This window comes from Prinia subflava, chromosome 5, assembly GCF_021018805.1.
Source record: "Prinia subflava isolate CZ2003 ecotype Zambia chromosome 5, Cam_Psub_1.2, whole genome shotgun sequence".
Lineage (NCBI taxonomy): Eukaryota > Metazoa > Chordata > Aves > Passeriformes > Cisticolidae > Prinia > Prinia subflava.
The window spans coordinates 24,966,529-24,992,407 of record NC_086251.1 but is presented as its reverse complement, the minus strand read 5'-3'; the positions used below and the strand labels follow the sequence as shown (position 1 = coordinate 24,992,407).

The following is a 25,879-nucleotide window of genomic DNA, read 5'->3' as shown; positions in this document are numbered from 1 at the left end:
CCAAGGCCAAGGGACAGAAAGGACACGTGGATACAGAACACAGAGGATGGTGAAGGACCCAGGGCAGGGTGTATTACTTCTCCAACAACCCCACCAAGCCCTGGTACTCCTGATGCTCCTGGGTAAGAGGACTAGACATCAACACCACAGAGACAGAGCATGAAACATGAAAGGGAAATGTCTGCAGGCAGGGAGAAAATGCAACTAACCCATCACAGCATGCAAAGCAGCAGGGATGATGAACCCTTTCCTCAATAACAAAACTCTCCCTTCCCTGATCTGTGAGCTGGAGTTAGGCATCCAGGACCTGCCTTTGCCTCTCTCTGCACAGTAATTAATGCAGTGGGTTGTGTTCAGTTTCAGAGCTTGCCTGGTGAGATCAAGGTCTGTCAATGTTTTTTTTTTTTTTCCTTTTGATGATGGAGTTTAAAGCAAGACCATGTGCCCCTTTAGAAATGCCATCTGTGCAGGCTTCCAGGACCAGCGTTGCTTCCTTGCTTTTCTCTGGCCCACAGAAGCTGACCACAGATCCTCTTGGTGATCTGAAGCTTTCCTGGAGCCAGAGCACACCAAGCAGCAACTAGTTGTGAAGGGCAGGGGTTTTTGGAGGTGAGGACAGGCCGGGCCTGCAGCTTTATGCTGTGTCACCTCAGACTGGGGGAGAGATGATGTACATCAGGCTGTTTCTCCATTCTTTGGAGGCTGGCCGGAAGCCTCCTAGTTGCTTCTACTTTTCACACTGCCCATTCCTGGTTTACTAAAGCATTATTTCAATGAACTCCAGCGCTGATTCAGCAGGTGCTGGAGGTTGTTTTCAGACCTGCCACACAAGGAGGACATAACCACCCAGGAGTTGTGAGTGCTGTGGTACCCTGCAGGGTAAGGATGTGCATGGCCCAGGGTAGGTGGCAGGAGGACAACCCCACTGCCATGGCCTGGTATGCATGGTGCTGCAGCAGCTTTGGGAGAGGGGCCTGTCTCAAGTCTGGGGGCATTCAAAGAACCACCCAGCAAGAGAGGTGCGGCTCCTCGGCGCGCAGCCCAGCGTGCCAGGACGTGCTCCTGCTTGCTGCGGGTGCGCACGAGGCTCCACTGGAGACGAGCTGGCAGAGGAGGTGGCCGGCGCCGTGGGAAGCAGGCCGCGCAGCCGGCTGCGATGACAGCCGCCCTCACACTTCCAGGAAGTGCCGAGAGAGGAACCAGGTGGAGGGTGCAAACAAAGCCGGGGCCCCGGCCGGGCGGCGGAACACTGCCAGGGACCTGCCCTCGGGATGACTCCGGAAAGCGGCTGCTGGGGGAGGAAGAGCGAGAGTGAACCCCAGGCTGGCTGAGCACATCAGCTCATGCTGCGGCAGATGTGGCGGCATCGCTCCTGGGACGTTCCCCAGAGCCCTCCGGGGGACGTAGATATAAGGTACCCACCGAGCTGGGCTCTGCCGCCTTCCTCTTATTGTTGGGGGGCTAAGGTGCTGTGGCGAGCGCTGCCAGCCCATGATTTGGGGGCTGGGGGAAAGGCTTCCTCTGCTTGCCCAGCGCCTTGCCTGCAATCCCCTCCTCTTCTCTTAGTGCCTGGGCTTGCGCAGCACAACCTCCCAGCCAGGATATCAGAGGGCTGCATGAGCGCTTTCGATGCCAAGCCTGTGAGCACAGCGGGCCAGCCCAGCTTTGCCTGGGCTGTCGGTTTTTGGGAAGCTGGCAAGTGTGTTGCCATCCTCACTAGCCCTTCTGGAAACGGCGGGTGCTTGAGGTTGCCAGTGGGACCTGCCCCAGGGTGTTAAGGGTCGGCAGGAGCACCGTGCAGCGGGCAGCCAGGGCCCTGTCCTGGCAGCCCCGGCTTTAGCCTGGCTCCGGACCCTTGGGAAGCGGGGAAGCTGCCATGGCAGCCGGCACATTTTCCATGCAAAGAAGGGCTGGGAGAGCCGCTCTTTGCCTGGACTGGCAGCTGTGGCGAGCAGGCCAGCCCCTGCCGCTGCCGCTGCCCGCTGAGCCAGTGGTGTCGCTGGGCTCAGGGAGAAGCGAGGCAGGCGCTCGCCGGGCTGAGTAAGAGCCTCGGTGTTGGCCTCGACGACAAGGCCGGCGGTGGCTGCCGGTCCCCGGAGAGGGCGGCGGCGGCGGCAGGGCGGTTGGCTCCGTCCCCTCCGTCCGGCGGTGAACAATGGGAGGCGGAGGCGGAGGCAGGGGGAGGCTCCGCTTCTGCCGCCGAGCCTCTTCCGAGCGCGGGGCGGCGGCGGGGCTGACACGCGGCTTCCTGAGGCGGCGGCGCCGGGCGCCGGGCCACGGGACGGCTCCGCCGCCAGCCCCGATCCCCGCGCTCAGCAGGCGGCGCTGGCGGCGCGGCCGCCGGTGCCACCGGTGAGCGGCCGCACTTCCTGCCCGCCCGCCCGCGGCCCCGGTGGGGCGGGAGCCCGAGCCGGCCGCGCCCCCCTCCCGCCCCCGGTGCCCTGCCCTGGCTCGGAACCACGGTGGCGGCGGCGCCGAGCCCCGAGCTCGGCCATGCAGGCGGCTCGGCCCTCGCCGTCCGGCGGTTCGCCCTCCGCAGCCTCCTCCGACACCGCCGCCGGCACAGCCGACTCCTCCGGGGCATCGGGAGGCGCCGAGCCCGAGTCGGGACCGCTGCCGCCGCCGCCGCTGGGCCGCCGCCACAGCAACAAGCGCTTCACTGGCCTCAAGCTCTTCGGGCGCAGGTGAGCACCGGGCGCGGCGGGTCCCGCCGGGAGGGCGAGCTCCGAGCGGTGCCCGGCACCTGGCGGCGGAGCGGGGCCGGGGGAGCTAGGCTCCCGGTCGAGGGCTGGCTGTAGGCGGCTGGAGCATCCGGAACGGAGGCGGCGGAGCACCGGCTCCCAAAGAGCCTCTCGCCGCCGGGCCGTCAGCAGCCGCCTCACCAGGCCCGGTCGAGGGGCTGACCCCGGCTGAGCGCAGCCGCAGGGGATGCGGGACAGGGTGTGGGGATGGAGCGGAGCGAGTTTGCTTTTCCCTCCTTTCAAGCCCTTGGCACGAGTGATGGGAAGTTGGGGAGCGTTGCCCTCGCTGCGCGCGCTGTCGCCCCATGGGATCGGAGCCTCGTCTCCGGGGATTCGCTTGCACCCGCCCAGAACTGCCTGTCCCCATGCCGGCATCCCGTCCCGCGCCTCGGCCGCGGCACTGCCAGTCCCGCCGCGCCGGGGGTTCGGCTGTGCCCGTCCCATGCTGCCGGCTGGGATCCCCGCTTCGCATGCGTCCGTCCCACAGCCAGCTGGGCTCCTTGTGCCTGCCTTCGCCTCTGTGTTGGCCTCGCGGGGATTTGGATGGTGTAAGCGAAGTACCTCGAAGTACCAGAGCCTGGTACCTCTGCCGTCCGCAGGTCTTTGAAAACACTGAATAACTGAAGTCTGAAAGAACCTCTGGAAATCGCCTGGTCCACGCTACTGTCTCAAAACAGGGTCGAATTTGATCAGGCTACTGATGTTGAGTTTTGAGTGTTGCCAGGGTGCGGAGAAGCTTCCATGGACACCACTCCCGTGCATCAGCTACTCGGGATTTTTTTTCCTCTAATAACTATTCAGTTTCCCTTGTTGCAGCCTGTGCCTAGTCTCTCTCAGGCTGTCACCATGGACGTCTGGGCAGCATCTGACCCAATCTTCTCTGTACTTTCCCGTCAGGTTGCTGGAGATAGTTATAATGTTCCCCCTCAATCTTTTCTGCAGACCAAACAACCCCCATTATCTCATCTTCGCCTTGTACTTGATAACTCTTGCCTTCAGCCGTGTTGGTGGCCCCGTGACAAACTTTCTACATCTCTCGGGTATTTTTGGCATATGGGAGCAGTTGAAGCAGGATGCAGTGCCACCAGAGTAGTATCACACGTGCTGAATGGAGGGAAAAGGCTCCAATTTCAACCTCCAGCCAGACCTGGGAGCGGATGGTTTGCAAGGTCACTCCACCACAGAGCACTGTTCTCCGCTCTGGTTTCGCAGCTGTCGGCAAGGGCTGCCTTGAGCTCCTGGCAGTCTCTGGCCTGTTCCCAATACTGTGTGGCATCTCTCTCTGAGTCCTGGGGCTCAGGCTGCTGTTACTGCAATGTAGATCAGAGCCAAGGGGAAGTTTTCCACATGTGAACAACCTTTGAACACATGGGGAGAGGCAAAGTGGGATGGCAGGAGGAGCTGGAGGAGGCCAGCAGGCCCAGCAGGACAGGTGGAAATGGCCACTGGGTTGTTGTTCAGTGCATTCTCGCCCTTCTCCTGCTGATGGAGGGACTCAGTTCCTCTCTGGCTCTGGGTGATGAATGCAGCACCCAGAGCTGCAGAGTAGTGAGGAGAGATTCCCAGGGACCTCTGAGACTGAAGGGGCTCCCACACATGCCAGTGGGAGGTAAACTCGATGGGAAGTCATGCAGGATAATTGGCTGCACGCCACTGAATTCATGCCCACCTGAGCGTTGGAGCGGAGGATGGCATGAAGTTTCTTCACCTCCTGAGAGGGAATTATGAGGGAAGGCTGTGCTACGCTTCCTTTTGTCAAGAAGTACAGCCAGCCCCTACCTACCAAATGCTTTCCAAAGCCATCAGTGAGGAAATTTGCACCCACTTCTATTCTGAGCTTTACCCAGAGCCATATGTGGCTGGGAAACAGGTCTAGAGGAAGCTTAGGTAATGGGGAGGAATTTGCCCACTGGCACGAGTGGGTCTCTGGAGAGCTCTGGCTTCAAGGAGAGAGGTCTCCTGAGGTGGACACTGTGATGGGCTCTGCCTGTATCAGCACTGGGAGGCATGGCCAGGGCAAGCAGGGGTCTGCAAAATTACAAGAGAGCCTGTCCTGTCACCAGGACAGGTGAGCCCTCAGGGGATTTGAAGCAACAGAAAGGTGAGCCCCCAAGCTCTGGCCTCTGGTGGTACAATACGTTAGCCCCGTGTTTTGCAAGCAGGCTTATTTCTGTACCTTATAATTGCCTTACAGGAGGGTGGAGTAATTGGCTCTGGAGTCGACAGAGACAAGTGCACAATACATGCATCCGGGCCATGGATGGGTAATTCTTTTAATTGGGCTGATAAAGAGATTGGGGCTGATCAGATAAGAGGTGGTTAGGATTAAATTGCCTTTCTCGGTGCCCTGTTTCTTGTGCTATGAGTGAACTGCACAGTTTACCCTTTCCAGGGAGGAATCACAGAAGAATTTTAAGTGCTGGGGATAATGCCTGTTTCTTGCTCATCCCTGTGCCAGTGAAGTGGGATGCTGAAATGGATCTTTCTTATGGGTTTCAGAGCTTTTGTAACAAATCCCACTTCAGAGGAAGTATGTGTAATGGCTGGTGTGATAGCATAAGCAGGGACCATAGCCACCAGTAGGGCAGCTGGCAGCTGGTAGTCCAGCAGAGCATGAGACCAAGTTTTTGGCTGTGACCCTTTGGCAGGCCTTGTGCTGGAGCCTGCAGGTGAGCCTGGGGGTGCCTGCCACTGCCCCAGGAAAGGTCTGTGGGTGGCACAGCCTGTGGGTAAACGGCACTCAAGAAACTGAGCCGAGCACCCGCCTACGTCTTTCTGGGACGTCACTTGTCTCTGTTTTTCTTGCAGCTTGATGCCTACACCCATGTGAAAGCTGAGAACGATGTGCCACTGGGACAGCAGCCCAGCCTTCCCCATCCCTGCTGTGTGAGGGGTGCCCACGAAGCTGCTGGCCCTTGGGCCCAGTTTCCCCTGTGCAGGTGCAGTAGAGAGGCTGCGCAGTGGAGTAAGCCCCAGGTGCCCTGGGGGAAGAGCAGATGGCAGTGAGGAGTCTGAAGTTTGTGCTGTGCAGGCTGGCAGGCTGAGAGCACTGTTTCCCTCGGGACAAGCTTTTTCACAAGGCTTGCCACCTTGCTGCCAGCTAGCTGTTGAGCAATCATCTTCCTATTTCTCCTCCACACATGCAGATTTTGTATGCCTCTAGCTCTGAACCCCTCCAGCCTCTGCTCCCTGTCCTGCTCAGAGGTGATGAATGGGTAGCTTTAGATGGGCCTGGGCCAGTGTCACCTGTGGGAATCCCCAGCTGTCCCCTGGCAGTGACACTTGGGTTTGTTTGCAGGGCAGATGAGATGTGCCGAGAGAGTTGTTTCTGCTGCTGAGTTTGCTTTGTGATCTCTGCTCAGAGCCTGACCTCCCGTGGGGCTGCTCAGGGACTTCTTTTCTCAACAGAGGAAAAACAAAGCCCTGGTCATGCTGAGCAGCTGTACCTGTTGGCAGCCAGTGCAGCCTCACAGTGGAGCCAGGCTGGGACAGCTGCCAGTTCACCATGCAGCTGTGGGATAGGGCAAGGAAGGATCAGCATGGGGGGTCTGACTGCTTCCAGAGGCTGAGGTCCTCCGTGGTGTGGACCCTACTTCCCACCTGCCTTTCTCTCCAGTCCCAAGCACCCACTGGGAGCTCCCCTGTGCTCCCAAGATCAGAGCAGGGGCTGCCACAGTGACATGTGCCTGCTCAGAGAAGGTGTCAGGACCTTTAATTATAGCATCATAGAATGGTTTAGGTTGGAAGGGACTTTAAAGATCATCCGGTTCCACCCCCACCATGGGCAGGGACACCTTCCATTAATCTTCTTAGGACCTGGAGTATCCTTTCCAGGAAACCCTGTAATCTCCTCAAGGGGCTGAAAGGAGGGAGGATGATGTACTGCTTTCCTCCTTTGAACAAAAACAATAAGGAGGAGAGTCAGGCACTGGGAGTGAGCACAGGTCTTTGCAAGTGTTGAGAAGGGAGAGGCAGAGCTATGGGTGGTGCAGGCAGGGAGAGTTTGAGAGCTGTTTGTGTGAGTCCTCTTGGGGATGAAGGAGATGCTTGGAAGGGGAGGCCAGTCCTCCCAGCAATGGGGGCGATGCTGCCACGAAAGGCAACCTGAGCTCTGGCAGGTGGTGGGAGACACAGTGTAGGATTTCCTTCACTCATCGTCGTGCAGTGCCTGGGGAGCAGACAGTCTCCCCAGAGACTTGGCAAAGCCTCTCAATTTAACTTGCAGCTCTGCTCTTAGTGGAGCTCTGTTTTCCTTTTCCCAGGTGACTCTGTGAGCTGAAGCTCCTGAGTTATCTCTCAGCCATGCATTTGCTTGCTTGCTGGTTCTTTTAAACCAATGCTGACTCTGAGATGCTGAGTTCTAGAGTAGAGCAAGGGCTGCAGGCTGACTCCTTGACCCTTGGGCCCACAAACAATCTTTTTTGGAAGAGATGGGGTACTGGCAGGGGGTGAATTGCTTCTGCTGGAGACTTCTGGAGGTAGGGACTCTGGTGCAGATCTGGCTTGGCAACATGGACTAGACATGGAAATAGGGGAAACTTGTCCTACTGGTTCTTGAGCTTGGCACCAGGCTCTGGGGATAATAAGTGGCTCTGTCTTTGCAATCCTGAATTCAAGAGCTTTCCCTAGGCCAGCTCTCCAGTAATACAAAAGTATACTCTGTGCTTCTGTTGCAACTTGCAGATCCAGCCGCAGCTGCAGTCTGTGTTTGGGAGCTGGGGGGCTTTCTTCTTGTCCCCATCAGGATGTCAGGTGGAGGGTGAAGCACTGCCAAGGCAAGCAATGAGGCTGTGCTGGCCAGGCTGCTGCCCAGCAGGAATGGAGTCCCATCCACACCAGACATATGTGTTAGACCCAGTGCTGTTCTCCTCCCACCTGCACTTAAGGGGTTGATGCCTTAGGGTGCTAATTTTGTACTTAATTGTGAGCTCTGTCCCCAGGGGAAGCTCTTCCTCATTGTGCCAGGATGAGGAGCTGAGAGGATCTCTTCCCACTCCATGCTGTCCCAGGTAGTAGGAGTTAATGATCCTCCTGTCTCAGCCCTGGCTGCTGGGCAGGTTGTGCTGGGTTAGGCTGTCACTTCCAGTTTCTACCTGTGACCATTGATCCCATGCCTGGAAATAGCCTGGCTGAGCTTTGCCCAGCTGACGGCTGTCAGCCCATCCCAGTGGTTCAGGGCCTGGGGAAATGAGCTAAACATGCCTCATCTCAGAGAAGCCCTGCCCAGCTGTGGCAATTGGAGACCTGTCTCTGGGGGCACTGCAGGATGCTGCCCAAGCTGTGGGTGCAGGGTGGCAGGTACACAGCACTGATGGGAAAGCCCCACTCTGGAGCAGTTGGAGGTCTGGCCGGAGGTAGTCCCACCCTCTGGCTGTTACCCTGTCCTGCATGTGTCCCGCGTTGGTGGGAGATTCCTTTGGTGTGTCTCATGGGCTGTTGCTGGCTCCCTGACATTATTGCAAGATGCCAGCTTGTGGCAGGCTCTAGTCCCAACCCTACGTGGTGGGGGGGCACCTGGCCAGAGTGTGAAAATCCCACCCTGCACCAATAGGCAAGAGCTTAGTGTTTGCCCTTGTCCTGACTCCACTCACCCTGTCTCCCTTTCCCTGCTTCCCAGCAGCATCTTGTCTCTTTGCAGGGCTGGAGCAGCCCTGGCTCCAGCACATGCTATGGCTTTGAAGAAAGGCATGTGTCCCAACTGGCTGGCCCAGGAAGTCAGGGCAACTAACACAGAGCCTTCTTGAAGGAGGTTTTCCCCTTGTTTTGGTGCAGCTTGGCTTCCACAGGAAATGTGTGCCAAACAGCCTGTCTCTCACTTACTGTGTCAGCCCAGGTGTGGATCCAGAGAGCAGGGACTCCTTGCTGCCTGCTCCCCACTGGCTGTGGAGGGCCTCACCTCCACTCTAGGGCATGACTCCACAACTGGATGAGGATAGAGAATCACAGGGCAGAAGTACTTAAGATGGCTTGGAGCCTCCTGCTGAGCTCCCAGCCTCTGGCCATGGCCTGTAGCCATCCAAGGGAGGGAGCAGGGGGCCATGCAGATGGCCACATGCCATCCCCTCTGTGTGAAAGTTCTCACTTGGTCCAATTATCTGAACAGTGTCCTGCCTTGCCACTCTGGCTGTGGCCAGGAGCCTCTCAGATCCAGGGCTAAACCTCTTACTGCCCAAGCTCGAGGTCACCACACAAGAGGACATGGCGTGGGGCACTGTGGCAGCTAGTGCATGGCAGCTGCCACTGCTGAAGTGTGGCAGGGTGTGGGGTGAGTGTTTTCTGCAGAGAGTTTGCACCTCTGTGAGGCTGGCAGATGGCAGGATTATGAAGCTACAGGGCTCCTGTACTGTGAGAGCTGCAGGATGCATGGAAGGAGGTATCCTGCTCCCCAGTACAGCTCCTGGCAGGGTTGCAGGTCAGCATGGGGCCGGGAGATGTTCCAGCAGAGGTTACTGCTGAGGATCCCCCACCTGGGCTCAAACAACATTACCGTCCTCGGGTTCTCTTGTTGTTTGAATGAGTGAGGAAGTGAGTGATGTGGTGGGGGTGAGTGTTAGAGGGGTCCCAAGAATGACACTTCCCATCTGCACTGGGTCACCAAGAGCTTTGCTACCCAGCTCCTGTCTGTTGGTAGTTGGGGCTCCTAAGGGTTGGTGCCCATGCACAGGGGCCAGAGGGTTGGGAACACGTGCACTGCTCTTCCCTGCCCAAACAATGCTACTCCATGCAAGGCTTGGAGAGTGCCTTCATGATTTATTTGAAATTCAAATCCATGCCTGGGCCGAGCAGTCGAGGTGAAAGAAGGCAGCCAGGAACGAGGCCAGCACAGGGAAGGAGGAAGGGAAGCAGGGCTCTCTTTCTGTGTCAGCCTGGCGCTGGTCCCTGAGTTGTGTGCCCTCTTGCAGCTGGTTGGGTTGGGCTGGAGGTGACTCTGAACGGGGCTGGGTTAGTATCACAGACGCAGGAGTGTGGCGCTTCATGTTTGCTGACTGGCTCTTTGGAAAAAGCTGTGGTGCTGACTCCAGCTTCAGGGCATGTTGCCTGCACTGACCTCCATGGCTGACAGCATGGGGAGTGGCAGGGGTGCCATTGGAGCCCCTGGGATCTGCAAGTGCCAAGGCAAGGGGAGAGCATGTGTGGTGGAGAGATGGCACTGGGGCAGGAAAACCAGGGAGGGGGAGGACAGTGTTGTGTGCTGAGCAGCCAGGCGTGTTCATGGCTTGCTGACCACTTTCTTTGTGTCTCTAGACTCCACCTGCCCCACAAAGGGGTCTTCCCTTGTCTCCAGGGCAGCCAGCCCGGCCGATGGGGATCCAGGAGGATAAAGCACCGGCCAGCGGTGTATAAGTATGTAGCATTTTTATTGGCTTGCACAGGCTGTGCAGTCCCAGCAGCTGCTGCAACGTTTCTTTTCAAGAGCTCTCCTCCCTCCCGCCCACGTCTCACCCCACTTCACCCTCTTGTGTCTGTACTAATAACCGAGGCCACCGAAAGCCGGGTTGCTTGCCTCATGCCTGTGTCACTAACTTTGTTTTAGAGGGCAGCCTGCTGGTGGACTTTGATCGACTAACATGGCAGCTTCTGTTTTGTTGGAGTTTGGATTGAAGGTCAGTTGAGCTCTTCCTCCTCTATGTCCTAGCCAGAGTGGGCATGAGCATGCTAGACCCAGTGCATGCTGAGTGCTTGGACGACCTAAGGTGACAGCACTGAGAGTGATTTAGCTAAATGACTAAATTAAATAATAATAATTAATAAAATAATTTCGCTGAAGCAGTCAGAAGTTCAGTAAGACTATGGCTATCAGAAATGGTGGAAAAACAGGACCTGGGAGACAATCACTATTGCTGGAATGTAGTTGCTGTGTGGGAGCCAGTTCCTAGGCTAGCAATGTGTTGGGGCTAGCCAATACCTCACTCGCAAATGCTCCTGACAAGATGTAAGTCCCAGGTTCCATTCCCAGGCTCCCTATGCCTTGGTCTTTGTAGAGCAGCACATCAGCCTGGTCAGGATTTGGCTGCACATCTGGTGTGTGAGTGCCACAGTGGAAGACCCTTACTGCTCTTCCTGCCTTCTGCTACACAGTTTCTCTGCATGGCATCCTGGGCCTTTCTGAGTTAGCCACTCAGTCTCTTGTTTGTCTGATCTTGTAGACACAGAACACTTGTCTCCTAGGGCTTCTTGGGAGTCCTGTGGTTGCAGGTGTTGGGAGCAAGAGACAGTGTGGCCAGTTAGCGCTCTGCAGAGGGGAGGCAGATGGGCTTTGGAGAGGTCCAAAGAGTCGTGGGTTGAACACCAGAGGGCACGGTCGCTCTTCAGAGCTCTGGTGCTCTGCTGTGCAACTCCAGCCCTTTCCCTACAGCTGACTTCAGCTGAGTGTTGTGACATGTCCCTTTGCCAGGGTTGCTGGCCCTGACTCGTTGCTCCTGGTTTTGCTTTCCTCCCTTCTGCAAAAAAGGGTTTGGCAAAGCATCTGCGTAGAGCTTTTTTTATGCTGCTGTGGCTGAAGTGGCTGGTGAGCTTGATGGCTTAAACTAGTCAGCTGCTGCCGTGGGCTGGCTGATGCTCAGAGGCAAAGCCTCCAGCCAAGGCAGCTGTCAGCCAGCTCCCCACTGCACAGGCTTGTATGTCCTGGTACCACTCAGAGCCTCACAATGGCACCCACCCAACTTCTGCACCTGAAGCCTGGGTCAATCCTCCCACACCGCAAGTCTCTGGAGCACCCGGCATCTCTGTGGGCAAGGGAGGAGGAGCAGAGAAACTCGGGAAGCAGAGCAAGGCAGAATTACTGCTCTGTGCTTAAGTGCTAGTCCATTCCAGGAAGGGGGACGGTGGTCTGCTCTCTGCACAGGCATTGCTTCTTCCCCTCTTTGAAGGGTGATGGGAGAAAAAAGCCCATCAATGATTCTGGCAGATGTGGAGATGTTAAGATGAAAGAAGAAAAGGAAGCACATAAGATCAGGTATGCTGAGGGCATTTAGAACAAAAAGGGTGGAGGAGAAAAAACCCCAACTTTTCCTCCTGCCCTCCCATTTGTAGCAGTGGTACAAGCTGACAGTCAGCAAAGCCAAGAAATAATAGTTTTAACATTGTTTAAAGGAGTTACTTGAATATTTGATGTGAGGTGTGGGAGAAAAAAACTTAGTCACTTGCTGCCATGAGGTGAAAAAGTGAAACCAAAGGTTAGATGTGATATCAGTAACAGGGTCACAGTTAAACTAACAAATGCCACTTGTGTGGCAAGTCAGCATGTGCTTTGCTTAGTCACAGGGTCATGATGAAGGCTTGGGAGGCATCTTTCCTGTCTCAGGCCTTATGGTGTAGAGAAATCACTGAGGACTGGGTTTCTCAGGGATGCAGTTCTCCCCCTTACAGACACCTGCAGGGGCTTCCACTTGTGGTCTGGTTTCGGGTGCGTGGGACCAGGATCTCCTCACATGGAAAGTCTTGCTCAGGGCTGCGTGGGCCTGGGGAACCTCCTGGCCTGGAGCAGTGGTTTCTGCTTGAACGCAGCAGACTGAAACCTGTGACAGCAGCACTGGGAGCCGCTGGTCTCCACCACAACCCATTCCCCTGTCTGCATGTTAACAGGCTGAGGGCTTACAAAGTTGCTTGGGTAGGAAGAGAATGGCAACAAGATTTGCATGACTGAACCTAAGGAGAGGGCTCTGAGGCTTCCTCCTCCTGCTGCCTCCAGGGACGTGGAGAATTAGTGACCTGGTCTCTTGGTGGTCAGATTGACTTAGAAAGGATTTTGGGGCTACCTGGAATCCGCAGTGATCACCCCTCCAGGCTGTTTCCATTTCTAACTCCAAGTCCTGCCAGCCCAGGAGGGAGATAGGATTGTGGTGACCGTGAGGAGTAGCAAGTGGGTATCGGCAGGAGTCTCTGCTATGCATAGACCACAGAGACAGGAAGAGCAGGGCATGGGGCAGTTGGAGACAAGCTGGAAGCTTGAACCCTCCCTGCAAATGTTCAAGGCCGGGTTGGATGGGGCTCTGTGTCTTACTCATCCCTCTCTCCCACTGATTCACAAAGGCCAGTTGCTCTTTCTGCCATGGTGGAGATGACAGCAATGGTGGTAGCTCAGCCTCTGGGTCTGGCTGCCCTCTGGGGAATGGTTTCCTGTGAACTGCTTTCAAGACACCCATCGGGAAAGGCAGCTGGCTGCAGCCTCTGTGACATTTTGTTATGATTGTGTTACTGTAGTCCTGCTCCAGGCCCCAAGGAGCACTGAGCGCAGTCCAAACACACACACACATTCCTACACACAGAGGAGAAGAGCTCCCTGTCTAATTTTAGCCATGACATGTAGGCAAGGGGAAGGGGCAGGCAGGAGGGGGCAGGGTGTGAAAGGATGAGGTCTCAGCTGCAGCCACCCGCACTGACTCACTCACTAAGGTCTGTGTGTGGCTGTGACTCTCATCGCCTGGGTAAATGACCAAAACAACAATAGCTGGTGACGGTGACGCATCCTGGAGTGAGCTGGCCTTTGGCATGACCTTCCCTCTCTCCCTGCAAAGACTAAAGAGGACATGGGTTTTGTAGACCCAAAAGGAAGATGGGTTGTGTTTGGCTGGGAGCAGATCCCCAGAGGCAGCTGGGGAACCCGGATAGTGGTGAAGCATGACAGGGAAGTCCCCAGCCTGGCTATGAGAGGTCTTAGGGAGGGTTTTCACCACGAGGGAAGACAAAAAGCTCCTGAGACATCTGTGGAGCCTGCCTAGACCAAGGACTAACTCAGAAGCAAGTTACCTCCTGTGCATTAAGACAGGCTCTCTGTAGCTAGCAGCTTGACCCTCATCAGCCATGCAAACCCCTTTATCCAGGTTCCAAGGAGGCAGGAGAAAAACGCCACTTATCAGGGCATGTTCCCCCCGTGTCCTCCTGCTGCCACTGCCAGGGAGGCTGCGCCATCCCCGAGCTGCAGTTGAGTGTTCGGAGAGCAGCTGGCACCGTGGGGACCCCTCTCTTTCCGGGCCGCTTTCCCAGCGCCTGCAGCTGGGGGCGAGCTGGCCTCGGGGCTGCTCGGAGAGGAAGTGCAGTTGGTTATTTTAACGAGCGCTGTCAGGGTTTGCAGCGTGGGGAGGAGCGGAGGGAGAAGCCAAGCACTCTCTCCAAACTAGGACTTGGTAGGGGAGGGCTGGTCTGCTGCTGCGGAGCGGCCTCTGCCACCCACTCGGCACCTGCAGGACCCCTGCGCCGCTCCGGATCAGGTCACGGGGGCTTTTTCCCACTTTCTCCCCTTTCTTTATCCTGCTCGTCCCTCTCCCTCACGTTTTCTGCTTTTGTTTGTGCTGGATGGGGGATGGGAGGGGACCTGAGGGGAGAGACAGACCTCAGTTTGTAGGTATGGCATTTGGCTCCAGGCCACTGTGAAGGGCAGGGAGAGCATACCCTAGTCATCCCCAAGACCCTCAGCTTTGCTTCTGTCAAGCACTGTTTGCTGCCAGAGCCCAGAGCAGCCTGATCCACGGTAGTCTCCGGGGCTCTGGCGAGGGGTCTGCGACTCAGCGATGCCTGGCTCTGTGGGGTTTCCCTGCTAGTGGTGTATTTCCAGCCACCCATTCTGCTGCTTTTGTCCTGCCAGTCCATGTGGCATGGGGGTGGCAGCAGAAAATCTGCAGGCAGCAGAGGACAGGGAGCCAGCCCGTGCCTCGCCAGGATCCTCAGTCCTCAGTCACTTTGCTTTGGGATAATTTAGCAAAGCAGGGCAGATTTGTGGACTCCTGGCATATCCTCTGGTGCTGGTTGCATTGTGATTCCTTGCTTGTGCCAGGAGCAGTGGGATGCCCTTTCTAATCCCTGCTGTGGGCTGGAGGGAGGCATGTGAGTCCCATCTTTCTGATCAGTGATCAATGCCTGTTGTGTAGTGCCTGAAGTTTTCTTGACTTTGCTTTGGGATGTGCAGAGACTTACTAGCCCCGGGAATCACTGCTTGTGTTCTGTATCTGCCACACTGCAGCTTTGCCGCTACAGAAGGTTCATTGCCTCCTCCCTGGGGCTGCTGCAGGGCAGACACTTTGTATTGCCCTGCCTGGAGCAACACTGTGCTTGACAGTAATTTCTGTGCCAGGATTTTGTCCTTATGTGCTGGGGAAAAACTCTGGGGCTGCTCTGGGAGTTTGGATCAGATAGGTGGGCTGTGGGACCGGGCACCCTTTAAATAGTGCATCCCTCCTTGTGAGGAACAGAGCTGTGCGTACTGAAGGAGGGAACCATCGCTGGGTGTGATAATGGAATCTGCAAAAGAAACCATGGTCTGGGTACGTAAACCACCAGGACACCCCTCTGAGGCCCCTGTTGCTTGGCTTCATGCATGTCACTCTGGGAAGGAAGCTGAGAGAGAGAGAGGGAAGAAACTATCCAAGTCTTTCCCAGACTGCATTGCTGGTCCTGCTGATGGGACCAAAATAGAAACTGTGAGCCTCTCCCCCGACCCCTGCTCAGTCTCAGCCCCAGCACCATGGCTGACAGTGGTGGCTCACCCTCTGCATTTCAGCCATGGATAATTCATGGCTCAAGGCTGTCAGTCTTGCTGTTCGGCTCCTCAGCCAAGTGCAGCAACAGATTGTTTACATCAGTGCTGTCAGGTTTCTTGATTGCCAGGAGGCAGATTATTTACTGTAGTGGCATATAAACTTCATAACATTATGATGGTGGAAAGTTGTCAAGGGATATAAATGCCCAAAGTGAGCCCAGGAGGCTCCAAGGAGATGGTTTTGGTTTAAATTAAGATTAAACACTGTCTTCCATGGATTTTGGGAAGGAAATCACATTGCTGTAATGGGAACATTACTCTGAATCTTAGGACTGGCAAACTCTTCACTTTATGAAGCTCTGTGGAGGATCTGAGCTGCTCTGGCAGATGTGCCTTAAAACACATCTCACGTTTGTCCTAAAAAGGTGGTGAAAAGGAGATGGCACCATGGCATCATGCAGAGTGTGGGGTGAGGTGGGATGGAGCTGCCATGAGAAGGGTGTTGGGAAAATGCTAGGAACTGTATGAAAATCTCAGTCCCTTCTGCTCCCAGCCCCTCTTCTCCCCAGAAAACCAAACGTGAGCATTTTCTTATGAAGGGCCAGGCATGAAGGTGGGATGGCTTTTGCCTTGCTTTTGTTGAGGCCCGGCCAGGCAGTGTCCTTCTGCCTGGCTTTGCCACCTGGAGAAGCCTACGGTGACAAACTGTCAAACTGTGTTGTTTCATTTCTTTGCCTTGCTACAATCCCCTTTCCCAAGGCAGCTGCTGGTCCTTGGTGCTGCATCTGTCACCCTGACTTGCTCATTCAAAGAAAGCATCTTAGAGGCTGTATCTCTTCCCTGTAGTGTCCCCAGCTCCTGACTGGCTGTGAGTTTTGCTCTTGCTCAGCCAGGTACAAGGTGCGTACAGAGAAGCTACACTGACACACATAGCTGCCTGTCCCTTGTGAAGCAGTGCTGTCCTGGGGCCCCCAGGCTGGCCACCCAGAGTGCCCAGTGACACTGACAGTCTTCTGAGCAAGTTGGCACATGTGCTTAGATATTGCCAGGGCTGCCTTGCTCTCATGTCTGTGCCCAGTAGCCCTGACAGGGACCTCTATGCAGCACGTGCAGGGACCTCGGGGACCACAGGACTGGGAAGAGGTGCTCTGCAGCTGCATGCATCTGACCACCAGCTGGTTTCTAAGCAGTTGCCATGCTTTCTCACAAGCAGAGAAGTCTGAATTCATCTTGATGAGGCCCAGGACTCACTGAGAGATAACTTGTGTCGCCTTCTGGGTGCCCTGCTAGGATCAGAAACTGGCTTCTGCAGCCTGGAGGGGCAACCTTATGGTTGCAGCAGTAATCCCCTCCTCTGCAGGGTGACAGTGCAACTGAGGATGTCCTTTTACTTGCCTGGGGAATACCATGCTTCTGCAGCTCAGAAGCCTGGAAGTGGCCCATATAGGTGGTGGCACTTGTTGCAGTAGGTCAAATGTATGAATCCTAAAATAGATGAGCATAGGCCGTAGCTCACTCCTTATGGTGCTTTTAAAGGCTCATGGTTTGGATGGAGCCTTCCTGCCCCTGTGCTGGGGGGAGCCCCATCTCCTTGCTCATACTGGACCCAGATGTGGGGGAGCTCCTGACTCTGTTTTATTTGCGTGATGGTAGGAGATATGACAGCTGGAATGGAAATTCTGAGTAGAAACAAAGCGCACAGTTTGGGAACTTGCTGATCGCTGCACACCTCACTGCAACCAAAGCCTGAGGGCTGCAGCACAAAACCCAGCATTTTCCCTTCCCCATCTGGCATGGGGGCACCTTCCTCAGCAGACCTCATCTGTGCAGGTTGAAGCGTGGCTGGGGAGCCCCGGGAGAGGAGAGGTCAGTGATGATGCGTGGGAAGCAGGACGGGAGAGCGGGGACAGGATCTCAGCAGGGGTGGTGTGAGGACAGCAGCATACATGGGAAGATTGAATATCAGAGCACTGAAAGGGCGGTGTGGGGTGTGCAAGCTTCTGATGGAAACAGAGGCTGAAGGCAACCAGTGGTGTGCCAGCAGGATGGGAATGAGCAGCAGCTCTCTGGACAGGCTCCTGGGTCCCTCAGTCCCTCCAGTGTCCTGGCAGGGAGGCGGCAGGGAGGCAGAAGCCCAGGAGATCTTGCTGTCACACAGGAGTGGCTATTAATAACACACTTTCCTTGTGGCTGATCTGTATGAGTCAAGTGTCTTTGCCAGGAGAAGACGGCTTGTAAACTGAAAAGGGCTCCTGCTCACACTCTGCCAGCTCCAGTGCCACAGCAGCTCCACAGCACCCATAGTTAGCCAGGATGCAGGAATCCAGCCAGCTGCCATCAGGACAGGTGCTCATCATGGAACAGGGCGAAGCTCTCCGACTTGTTTCCCCTCTAGTCCCGTGGTTGGAAAAAATGCTTTCCAGTCGACTAATTGGAGGTTTGCTGAAAGGTCAGGAGAAGCTGATGGTGTTATTATGTCCAGACTTCTCTGTGGCGCAAGGCTGATGCATTTAGTGCCAGCAACGTCCTGCAGTAGGGTCCTATTGCCTCCTTTGGTGCCAGAGAGGAGTGCTAGATTCGTCACTGTGTGAAGGTAACCTGAGATCTCTATTTCGTGTCGGCACTTGCAGGAGTAGACCAGGCTGCTGGAGGGATAAAGGCAATAATAATGCAGAGGAAGGACCAAGAGAGTGTATGGCACATATGGATCCTCTGCCTATCACAGAGAGCCTGTTAAGTATGGTACATGGAAGTTTGCTCAAGGCTAGTGAAGCAAAGCAGAATAATGGAACTGAATATCCAAATTCTCTTCCTGATGTAGGCAAAGATTATGTCATGGAGGATACTGAATGTTTAGCCCTAAGAGTCAGCCTGTCTGATTTTGGAACCACCATCACCAAATGAGGAATAGCTGCTGTATATCTGGAGAGACGTCTCCATAACAGCTGATTCACAAGCTCTGTGTTCACTGCAGTTACAAGATGCAAGTTTTTCCTTTTTGATCCCTGCTGTGCTTTCCAAGAGTGTTTAGACCTTGCTGGGACATGTTCCTGCTTCAGCAGCATCTCTACACTGAGGCCAGTCAGGGTATGTAGGATGCTTTGAGGAGTCTGGTAATGAAAAACACCCCACCTTTCAATAGCTCTAATGCCAGATCATGAGAAGACCAGAGCTGCTGTCTCTTTCCCTATTCACAGAAGGAAATTGAAATGCTAGTGTGTATCTGCTCATAAGTAGTGTTGCTATCCCAGTACATGCACAGTACTTCCTTTCCTTTGCACCCTGCAAATGCCAGGCTGCCTCCGTCCAGCCTCCTTACCTAACTGAGCCAAGTAATGCAGTCTGCAGAGCAGCCACAGGTGCTGGCTCATCTCCATCTTTTCTCAGTGACAAACAATGGAGATGCCAGTAATGTGCTGGTGTTAGCCCGGGGCTTCCAGGGCTTAGCTCTTTTAGGGCTCCTCGCTGCCTAGTGTGTGGTTCCCCAGCTGCTCTGCACACACCTCTGCTAATGCATATCAGCCATGGCCCCGGCAGTTTGTCCATCTGCTCCACCAGCAGCAGCTCTTAACACCTGCAATACACCATTTGAAGCTCAGGTTGGAAGTGAGATGCAAGAGGTGGGGATGTGTACACCCAGCACTTCTGAGCTACCACATGCTGCTGTCACGGGCTGTCAGATGGCAATCTTGTAATAACCTTCACCACTGGTGGTCAGAGCTTGATTCCATGTGTCATTTACAGACAGCCCTGAAGATAAAAAGGCCTGCAGTCAGCTAGTGCTCAAACATAAATGTCAAACCAAGGTTGTTCTAGCAGGTTTCCTCACGAGACCGGTGCAAAAAGGAAGGAAGCTGTGTTAAGAGATCTTCCTGCCCACAGCAGCAACACAATAAGTGGTACAGCAGCTTTGTGCTGGTGGAATATCTGGGGCAGGAGGGAACAGCCATTCAGCTCATCTGAGGTGCCCTTAGTCAGTATGTCTCCCCCAGGAGCTAAAGCTGGCCTAAAAGGGTCTGTTGCAGTGTGCCACATCCTGTGTTCTCACTTGTGTTTTTTAATATGGTTTATTTGTTCAGACAGTTTTTATTACCTGTTGGTGATGATGTTCATTGGCAGCCATCTGAACATGATCCAGCATGTGCCAAGTGGCCACGAAGGCTAACAGCATCCTGGCCTGTATCAGTGTGGCCAGTAGGACTAGAGAGTGACTCTTTCCCTGCACTCGGCACTGGTGAGGCCATACCACAAGTGCTGTGTCCAGATTTGGGCCCTCCTCCTGTCGCTGACATGCTGGAGCATATCCAGAGCACAGTGCAGCTGGAGAAGGCTCTATAGAACCAGTCTTAGGAGGAGCAGCTGGAGGCTCGTGGGAGACCGTATTGAGCTCTACAGTGACCTGAGAGAAGGTTGTAGGAAGTGTAGGGTCAGTCTCTTCTCCCAGGTAACAAGTGATAGGGCAAGAGGAAATGGCCTCTAATAGTACTGGGAAAGTTTAAATTCTCTGATTCTGTGCAGTTTACTGTGCATCATCCTGCACATAATGGGAGAGGGGACATGAATGGGGCACTGCAGTGTTGGGAACAGGCTGGAAGCAGGGTCCTCAGCAAAATGCTGATGCCCTCTGCAAAGCTGCATGGGCCTTGGTGGATTGAACCTTCTGGTGACCAAGTACCTGCCTGCATTGCTTGCAGGGGTAGGACTTGAGAAATACTTCTGAGGAGGTGATGCTTTGGCTTTGCTTTCAGTTCAGCCAGGCTTTAGCTGCCCTACTGCTGCTCTCTGGAGGCCATTGCCTGCTTTCCTTCCTTCCCTCCCTTCCTCCTTCCTTCTCTTCCTCCCTTCCTTCCTCCCTCCCTCTCTCCGCAGCATTACTGAATACAGGCATGGTGGTAAGACTATAGAACTTGCAGCTTCCTTGTCTGCAAGGCTGGAGGAGACCAAACCAAGCTTTGTCTTTTCCAAAGATACAAACTTAGCTTTGTACTTATCTATTAAAAAGAGGTATAGCCAAATGGACTGCTTGTGCTACAAGCACTATCAAAAACTCCAGTTTGTCCAGAAGATAAATACTATATCCCATCTTACATGCATTTCTCAAATAAAAGAGGGAATAAGCTTCTGATAAATTTGCCTGTTTGTGTGGGCCTTGGGTCATTGAAAGTTTGTGCCAGAGTGATCTCCTGAAGATTTTCTGATATTACTGACCTGTAAGCATGTAAAAGAGCATGGGAAGGGAGAAAGATAGAAGAAGGGGAGCAGATGTCAGTCTGCTTGGTGAGCAGCATGCCCATGGGTAGAGGAGATGCCTTGCACAGCATCGAAATCATTGACAGTGGTGGTGGTGGTGGCTTGTGTGTGCTTGCAGGCTGCCATGAGTCCCCTGCCTTGGAAGCAACTGAAAAGAAGAAATTTGCTTCTACTAAACTGTGGGTTTTGGTGTTGTTTTTTTTTTAAGTTGGCCTTGAATAAATCCTCTAGTGGCTCAACAGAGGTGGCAGCTGGAGGGTGGGAAATGAAGCACTGTCTCTGGAGAAAGGAAGCACTGGAGCTAGCCAGACTCAGCTCCTTCTACTCAGGCCTTTGCATGCTGAGCCACTGCCACTGAAAGTGCTGCAGCACCTTCCACCTGTGGCTTTCAACAGACTGCTGCAATGTCCAGGCAGCCTGTCAAGGTTTGAGGGCTGGGCAGGGAAAGCATGAGCTTTCTGTAAAGCTCTTTCTCCCATGAGAGGGAAGTTTTGCTTGGGACAGATGGGATGATCTTCCTAGCTCTCCTCTACTCTGCTTCAGACTCTCCCAGCTTCCAGCTCTCCCAGACCACTTCTACCCATTTTTCCTTCCGTGATTTTACTGGCCTGGTTCATTTTTTTCTGTAGGACTCACAAGCACTTAATTTCAATTTGCTACAAATTTGGTGGGACTGGTGCCTAGCCAGAGTGGTTCCTGTGGGGAAACCAGGTGCATCAGCATCAGGAGAGTGGTGGGGGTAATTGAGGTGCCAGGGCTGATTTGCCATCTCGGGGTGCACAGGGGCTCTGCTTAATGGAGAGCAGGGAATGCTGAGGGTCCTGGCTAGGTGGTGACACCTGCCCTGCCATTGCAGCCCTCTGGGCTGAGCTGTGAGGCTTACGGAGCAGTAAAGCTGTGGGAAGCAACACCCTAACACACATCTCCGGTAGCCTTGCCATGTCTCCCACTCCCTGCTTCAGCTCTCTGTCCCCTGCTTCCCCCTGTCCCCTTGCCCTGACACCCACAGCTGGGACTTGTAGGGGAGGCTACTTAATTCCTGGTCTCTGTGTTAACAGCCACCATCCGGATGCAATGGAAACCTTTTTTAGGCGGCACTTTGGGCGGAAGGGGCAGCGGCGCAGCAGCGTCGTGGCTGTGCCCACGGGCAAGGCCAGGCGACGCTCCCAGGCGGGGCTGCCCTCCGCCTCGCTGGCCCAGTGCCGCCGCGGCTCGGGCACCCCGGCGGCGTCCCTCTCCTGCCTGGGCCTGGTCCGGCGGCCCGGCACCCGCCGCCGCTCCAGCACCACGCCGCCCTGCCTCAGCCCCAGGTTTGCCGTGCAGAAGCAGCGTGGGGGCCAGGCACAAGCCATTGATGCCCAGCTGCTGGGTCCCACTGTCCTCCTGGCCGGCCTCATTCCCACGGCGGAGGAGGGAGACAGGGCTCACTGCACTGACAGCTCCAGATCTGAGTCTCCAGAGGACGGTGGTGCAGCAGGAGCTGAGCAGGGCCAGCGTGAGCATTGTGCTGAGGAGACGTGGCTGGCCATGCTGCCCCAGCTGCGGCCGCTCCAGGCAGGGCTGCTGTCGCGGGGCCCCCGCTGCCTGCGGCGCGCGTCCTCACACCGCCTGCCCACCGAGGTGGTGTTCGGCCGGGCTGCCTACGGCGTGCCGGGCCGCTACCGCCGCCTCAGCCAGCGCCGGCGCTCCAGCGATGGCCCTCAGCCAGGGCTGCTCCCCTCTGGCCACCCGCGGCTGCTGGCCCAGCACTGTGCAGGAGTGGCTGGAACCAGGTGCCCCTCTTCCACCCTCGCCAAGGGTTTGGGACCGGAGCCCGCCCGCCACACCGCCCCGGACGGCTGGAGCCCCCGGCTGCTGTATGTATGGTGGCAGCGTGCAAGCAGGCAGTGCCTTGGGGAGGGTAGAGGTGGGGTCCACACCCAGGTTTGGTGGGGAAGGAGGGAAGAGACTCAGTGCCATTGGTCCTGGCTGCCGTTGGTGTCTTGCAGTGCTGCTGGCATACCTTGAGCATCTTCCACTCAGGCCAGTGCTGTCACTGATGCTCTTGGTGCAGTCCTTGGAGCTTGTGAGTGTCCTCTCCTGCCAGGCTGGGACCAGAGGAATGTGGTAGGCCTGGTTACTAGCTGGAGATGCACACTTTCTCCTGCTGGCTGGATTTCCTTCTCCTTTCCTTTACCCTAGCACATCTGGGAGAAGCTCACTACCCCCAAACAAGCACTTGCTTTTATTCTGGCCAGCTTTACTGGTGTCTGAAAACAGCCCAGGCTCTGAGGTGCCTTGGTGTGGGAGAGATGCAGGGAGACTGTTGGACAGGGGCTCTAGATTGTCCCTTTCAAAGGCAGTCCCTCTACTACAGCTCTGTGGACACTCGCAGGGTATTTTACAATGGAGCTCTTATCCCTGAGAGCATTAACCCAGCAGGCCCAGGCTGTGCCTTGTGTTGGGTACAGGGTGTCTGTACAGGGTGTCTGAGCTGTCAGTAACATGGCTATAGTACCTCTTCATACCACAGGACTATCTCACAGGAACAGGTACTTCTCAGCCAGCGGGGATGGAAATTCACCTCATTTCCAGCCACTTTGTCCTGAGGAGGCTTTTCTGCTCCAGCCTCATGTTGCATCTTAGGAGCAAGTTGTGCTTTGCATGTACATTTAATAGCCAGCCCTCCTGTGTCTTCCAGGAAAGCCATTGCCAAATCCAGTCTGCAGCACATGATAGCCCAGCCAAACCCAGCACTAGCCATGAGGAGCGATGCGGAGAGGCAGATACGCAGCACTGTGGATTGGAGTGTAAGTTGTACTGTGTTTTGTTGGGCATTGCAGGGAGTGGCTCTTGGCCAAGAAGCAGCAGGCTCTTCCCTGGGTTGAGGCTTCCCAGGTGACTGACTTTGACACATTTATGGCCTCTGCCATTGCCACCAGCTGGTGCCAGCATCTGTGCTCCTGGCAGCACTACTTGATGCTGCAAAAGAGAGGCTGCAGAGACACAGGTGGTTCCTGGAGGGATGGTGTAACTACTCCACTGCCAGCAATTCTGCTTCTGACAGCCAAGATCTGCTGGCTGGGGCTAAGCAACAGGAGTCAGCCCCTGCTCCTTCACAGGCAAAGCCCTGCAGGTTTTAAGCTGCACCTTCAGGCTGTAGAACAGAAGCTGGTTCAGGAGAGTCCCCTGCACTGAGTTTGCCCTGATGCCTCCTCTTGGGCTGATGAAAGCAGCTCCCCTGTGCAGGACACTACAGGTGGTTTGGAGGTCTTGGAGCTGGTTTCCTGGGGCCCTCTTGTTTACAACAGATGGGCCATGGCAGCAGCTTTGTGAGGTTTCCTCTCTCCAGATGTCCCTGGCTGTTGTGTGCGTTTTGTCTTATGGCCTCCACCTAGCTCCAACCTCCCATCCCCAGCATTGTCCAGTATCTTGTGAGTGTCCAAAGCATTTGGACAAATTTTAGGGGCTCAAAGTATTTTAGGGGCTCAGGTGCCTCTCTGGGGATGCTCACAGAGCTTGTGTTGTCTTGTGTCTTTCAGGAGACTGCGATCTATGGGGAGCACATCTGGTTTGAGACCAGTGTCTCTGGGGACTTCTGCTATGTTGGGGAACAGAACTGCATGGCAAAGCTTCTGGTGAGTCACCTGGGGCCACCTGCCTCGCCAGCAATGGCCACAAATGGCTGTGCTGTCACCTTATCGGGAGACTGCAGAGGCCACGCTGCTGATGCTGGGGGACATGCAGGGGTCTGGGAAGCTGCTGAGGCAGGGACTGTGTCCCTCCTGCCTCTGCACACCGGAGGGCCAAGTACCCAGTTTGTGCCAATGCTGGTTCTCAGTTTGCAATGGGAACCTGATCCAGGGCTGCCACTTGCCTGGAGGGTTCCAGAGAGAGGGGAGAGTGTTGGGATTCCACACCCTTGGAAGGACAATCTGAATCCAAGACCTTTCCATAGAGGAGAAAAGTGAGCTCTGCCGACCCAGGCCTGTTGTCTCCTGCCCCTGCAGTCCTCCCTCCCAGTTTGCAGGCTCAGTCCTGCTCATGGTGCAGGACACAGAGCACTGATGCCATCCTGTGCCTGCCACCCTGCAGATGCCTGCCAGTGATGCCACCCTGCAGCTGCCTCCCAGACCAGCTTTCATGGTGCTCTCAGACAGTGTCAGAAGAGGACAAAGACTGCAGGGCAGGACAGTGGGGAATGTACCTCCCTGCTCTGTCCCAGGCTTGAGAACATCTGCTATAGGCATGTGCTTAGACCCCTTCACTAGATAATAAGTCTGAGTTGTATCTAACTTTACTATAGGGCTTGTTCTGTATCCCAATACATAAGAAGGAGGTATGATGGGAGGCTGAACTTGCCAGGCTCTGAACACTGCGTATTTTCCTTTACATATATATTTTGTCTCTCCTTTTCTTGCCCTTCAGCAAAAACCTCTCTCCAGGCGTAAATGTGCAGCCTGCAAGATCGTAGTGCATACACCCTGTATTGAACAGCTGGAGAAAGTGAGTAGAGCCTGTTAAGCCCTCCCTGCAGCTCGCAAAACTGTAGCAGCCTTTTCTTGGGCAGTGAAACACAAGAAGACTGGGGAACTGCAATGTGTAATTGCAAAGGGGGGGGTCTTCTGAGGAGACAATACTGAAATGAGGATCTAGTGACATGATTGGGACCCCAGGCCCCATTTTGTTCAGTAACTGAGACACGTGAGGGTTTTGTGGAAAGTACCAAACAACTCCAGAGGTTCTGGGCCTTGCTGTAGTGCAATGAATTCTGGTAGGTTTCCTTCAGATACGATGGTTTTACTGATTCCTCTCATGTGTTCAACCTACAGATAAATTTCCGCTGCAAACCGTCCTTCAGGGAGTCAGGATCCCGGAACGTACGGGAGGTGAGAGATGTGCCTTGGACGCTGCCCACATCTGCCTCTCCCATTTCCAGTTTGGTGCTAAAGGCACCAGATGCTGCCAGCATGTTGCCATCCGAGTGGAGGCGTCAGGTTCCTTCCTGCTCCAAGGGGGTGGTGCCATAAAAGGAATGTTTCTTTGCAAGGCAGCAGCACAGACTGCGTGTGAAGAGTGAGGAGTTTGCAGGCTGCAAATGCAGAGCATCCAATGGTTTGCATGTTCTGAATCTCCTGAATCTGCATGGGGGGAACCTACAGACAGTGTTTTCTGGGAGAAACTTTGCTCCTTTTGTTGGATCCCCAGGCACATGGATGAGGCTGTGGCAAACAGCAGGTCCCCGAGTCTCCTGCAATTTGGAAGGAAGCAATATGGGCTCATTTCTGGCTTTATCACTCAGCCGTGACCTGGATGCCATAGGTGGCAGTGGAAGTTGCCCACAATAGTGGTATCAGACCCCTTTAGCCCATGTTGTAATGTAAAAACCTGGGCATAAGCAGTGGCCTGGAACCTGTCTGCTGACCTGCAGTGG

At 55.1% G+C, this 25,879-nt stretch overlaps 1 protein-coding gene across 8 annotated transcripts in view; it reads left to right on the top strand.

The window, feature by feature from the left end:
- Positions 1-1,340: 1,340 nt before the first annotated feature.
- Positions 1,341-25,879, top strand: part of DGKZ (diacylglycerol kinase zeta) — a 46,947-nt gene continuing 22,408 nt past the window's right edge. Inside the window, exons 1-6 of one of the 8 annotated variants that reach the window (XM_063398476.1) lie at positions 1,341-1,414; positions 9,987-10,085; positions 23,147-23,255; positions 23,988-24,083; positions 24,874-24,951; positions 25,278-25,334. In XM_063398476.1, coding sequence (XP_063254546.1) covers positions 1,344-1,414; positions 9,987-10,085; positions 23,147-23,255; positions 23,988-24,083; positions 24,874-24,951; positions 25,278-25,334 — 510 coding nt within the window. In that variant the 5' untranslated portion in view covers positions 1,341-1,343. Of the gene's footprint in view, positions 1,415-2,199; positions 2,685-9,986; positions 10,086-13,898; positions 22,323-23,146; positions 23,256-23,987; positions 24,084-24,873; positions 24,952-25,277; positions 25,335-25,879 lie in introns of those variants that run through there. The other 7 variants (XM_063398478.1, XM_063398475.1, XM_063398477.1 and 4 more) reach the window with 7 other exon arrangements.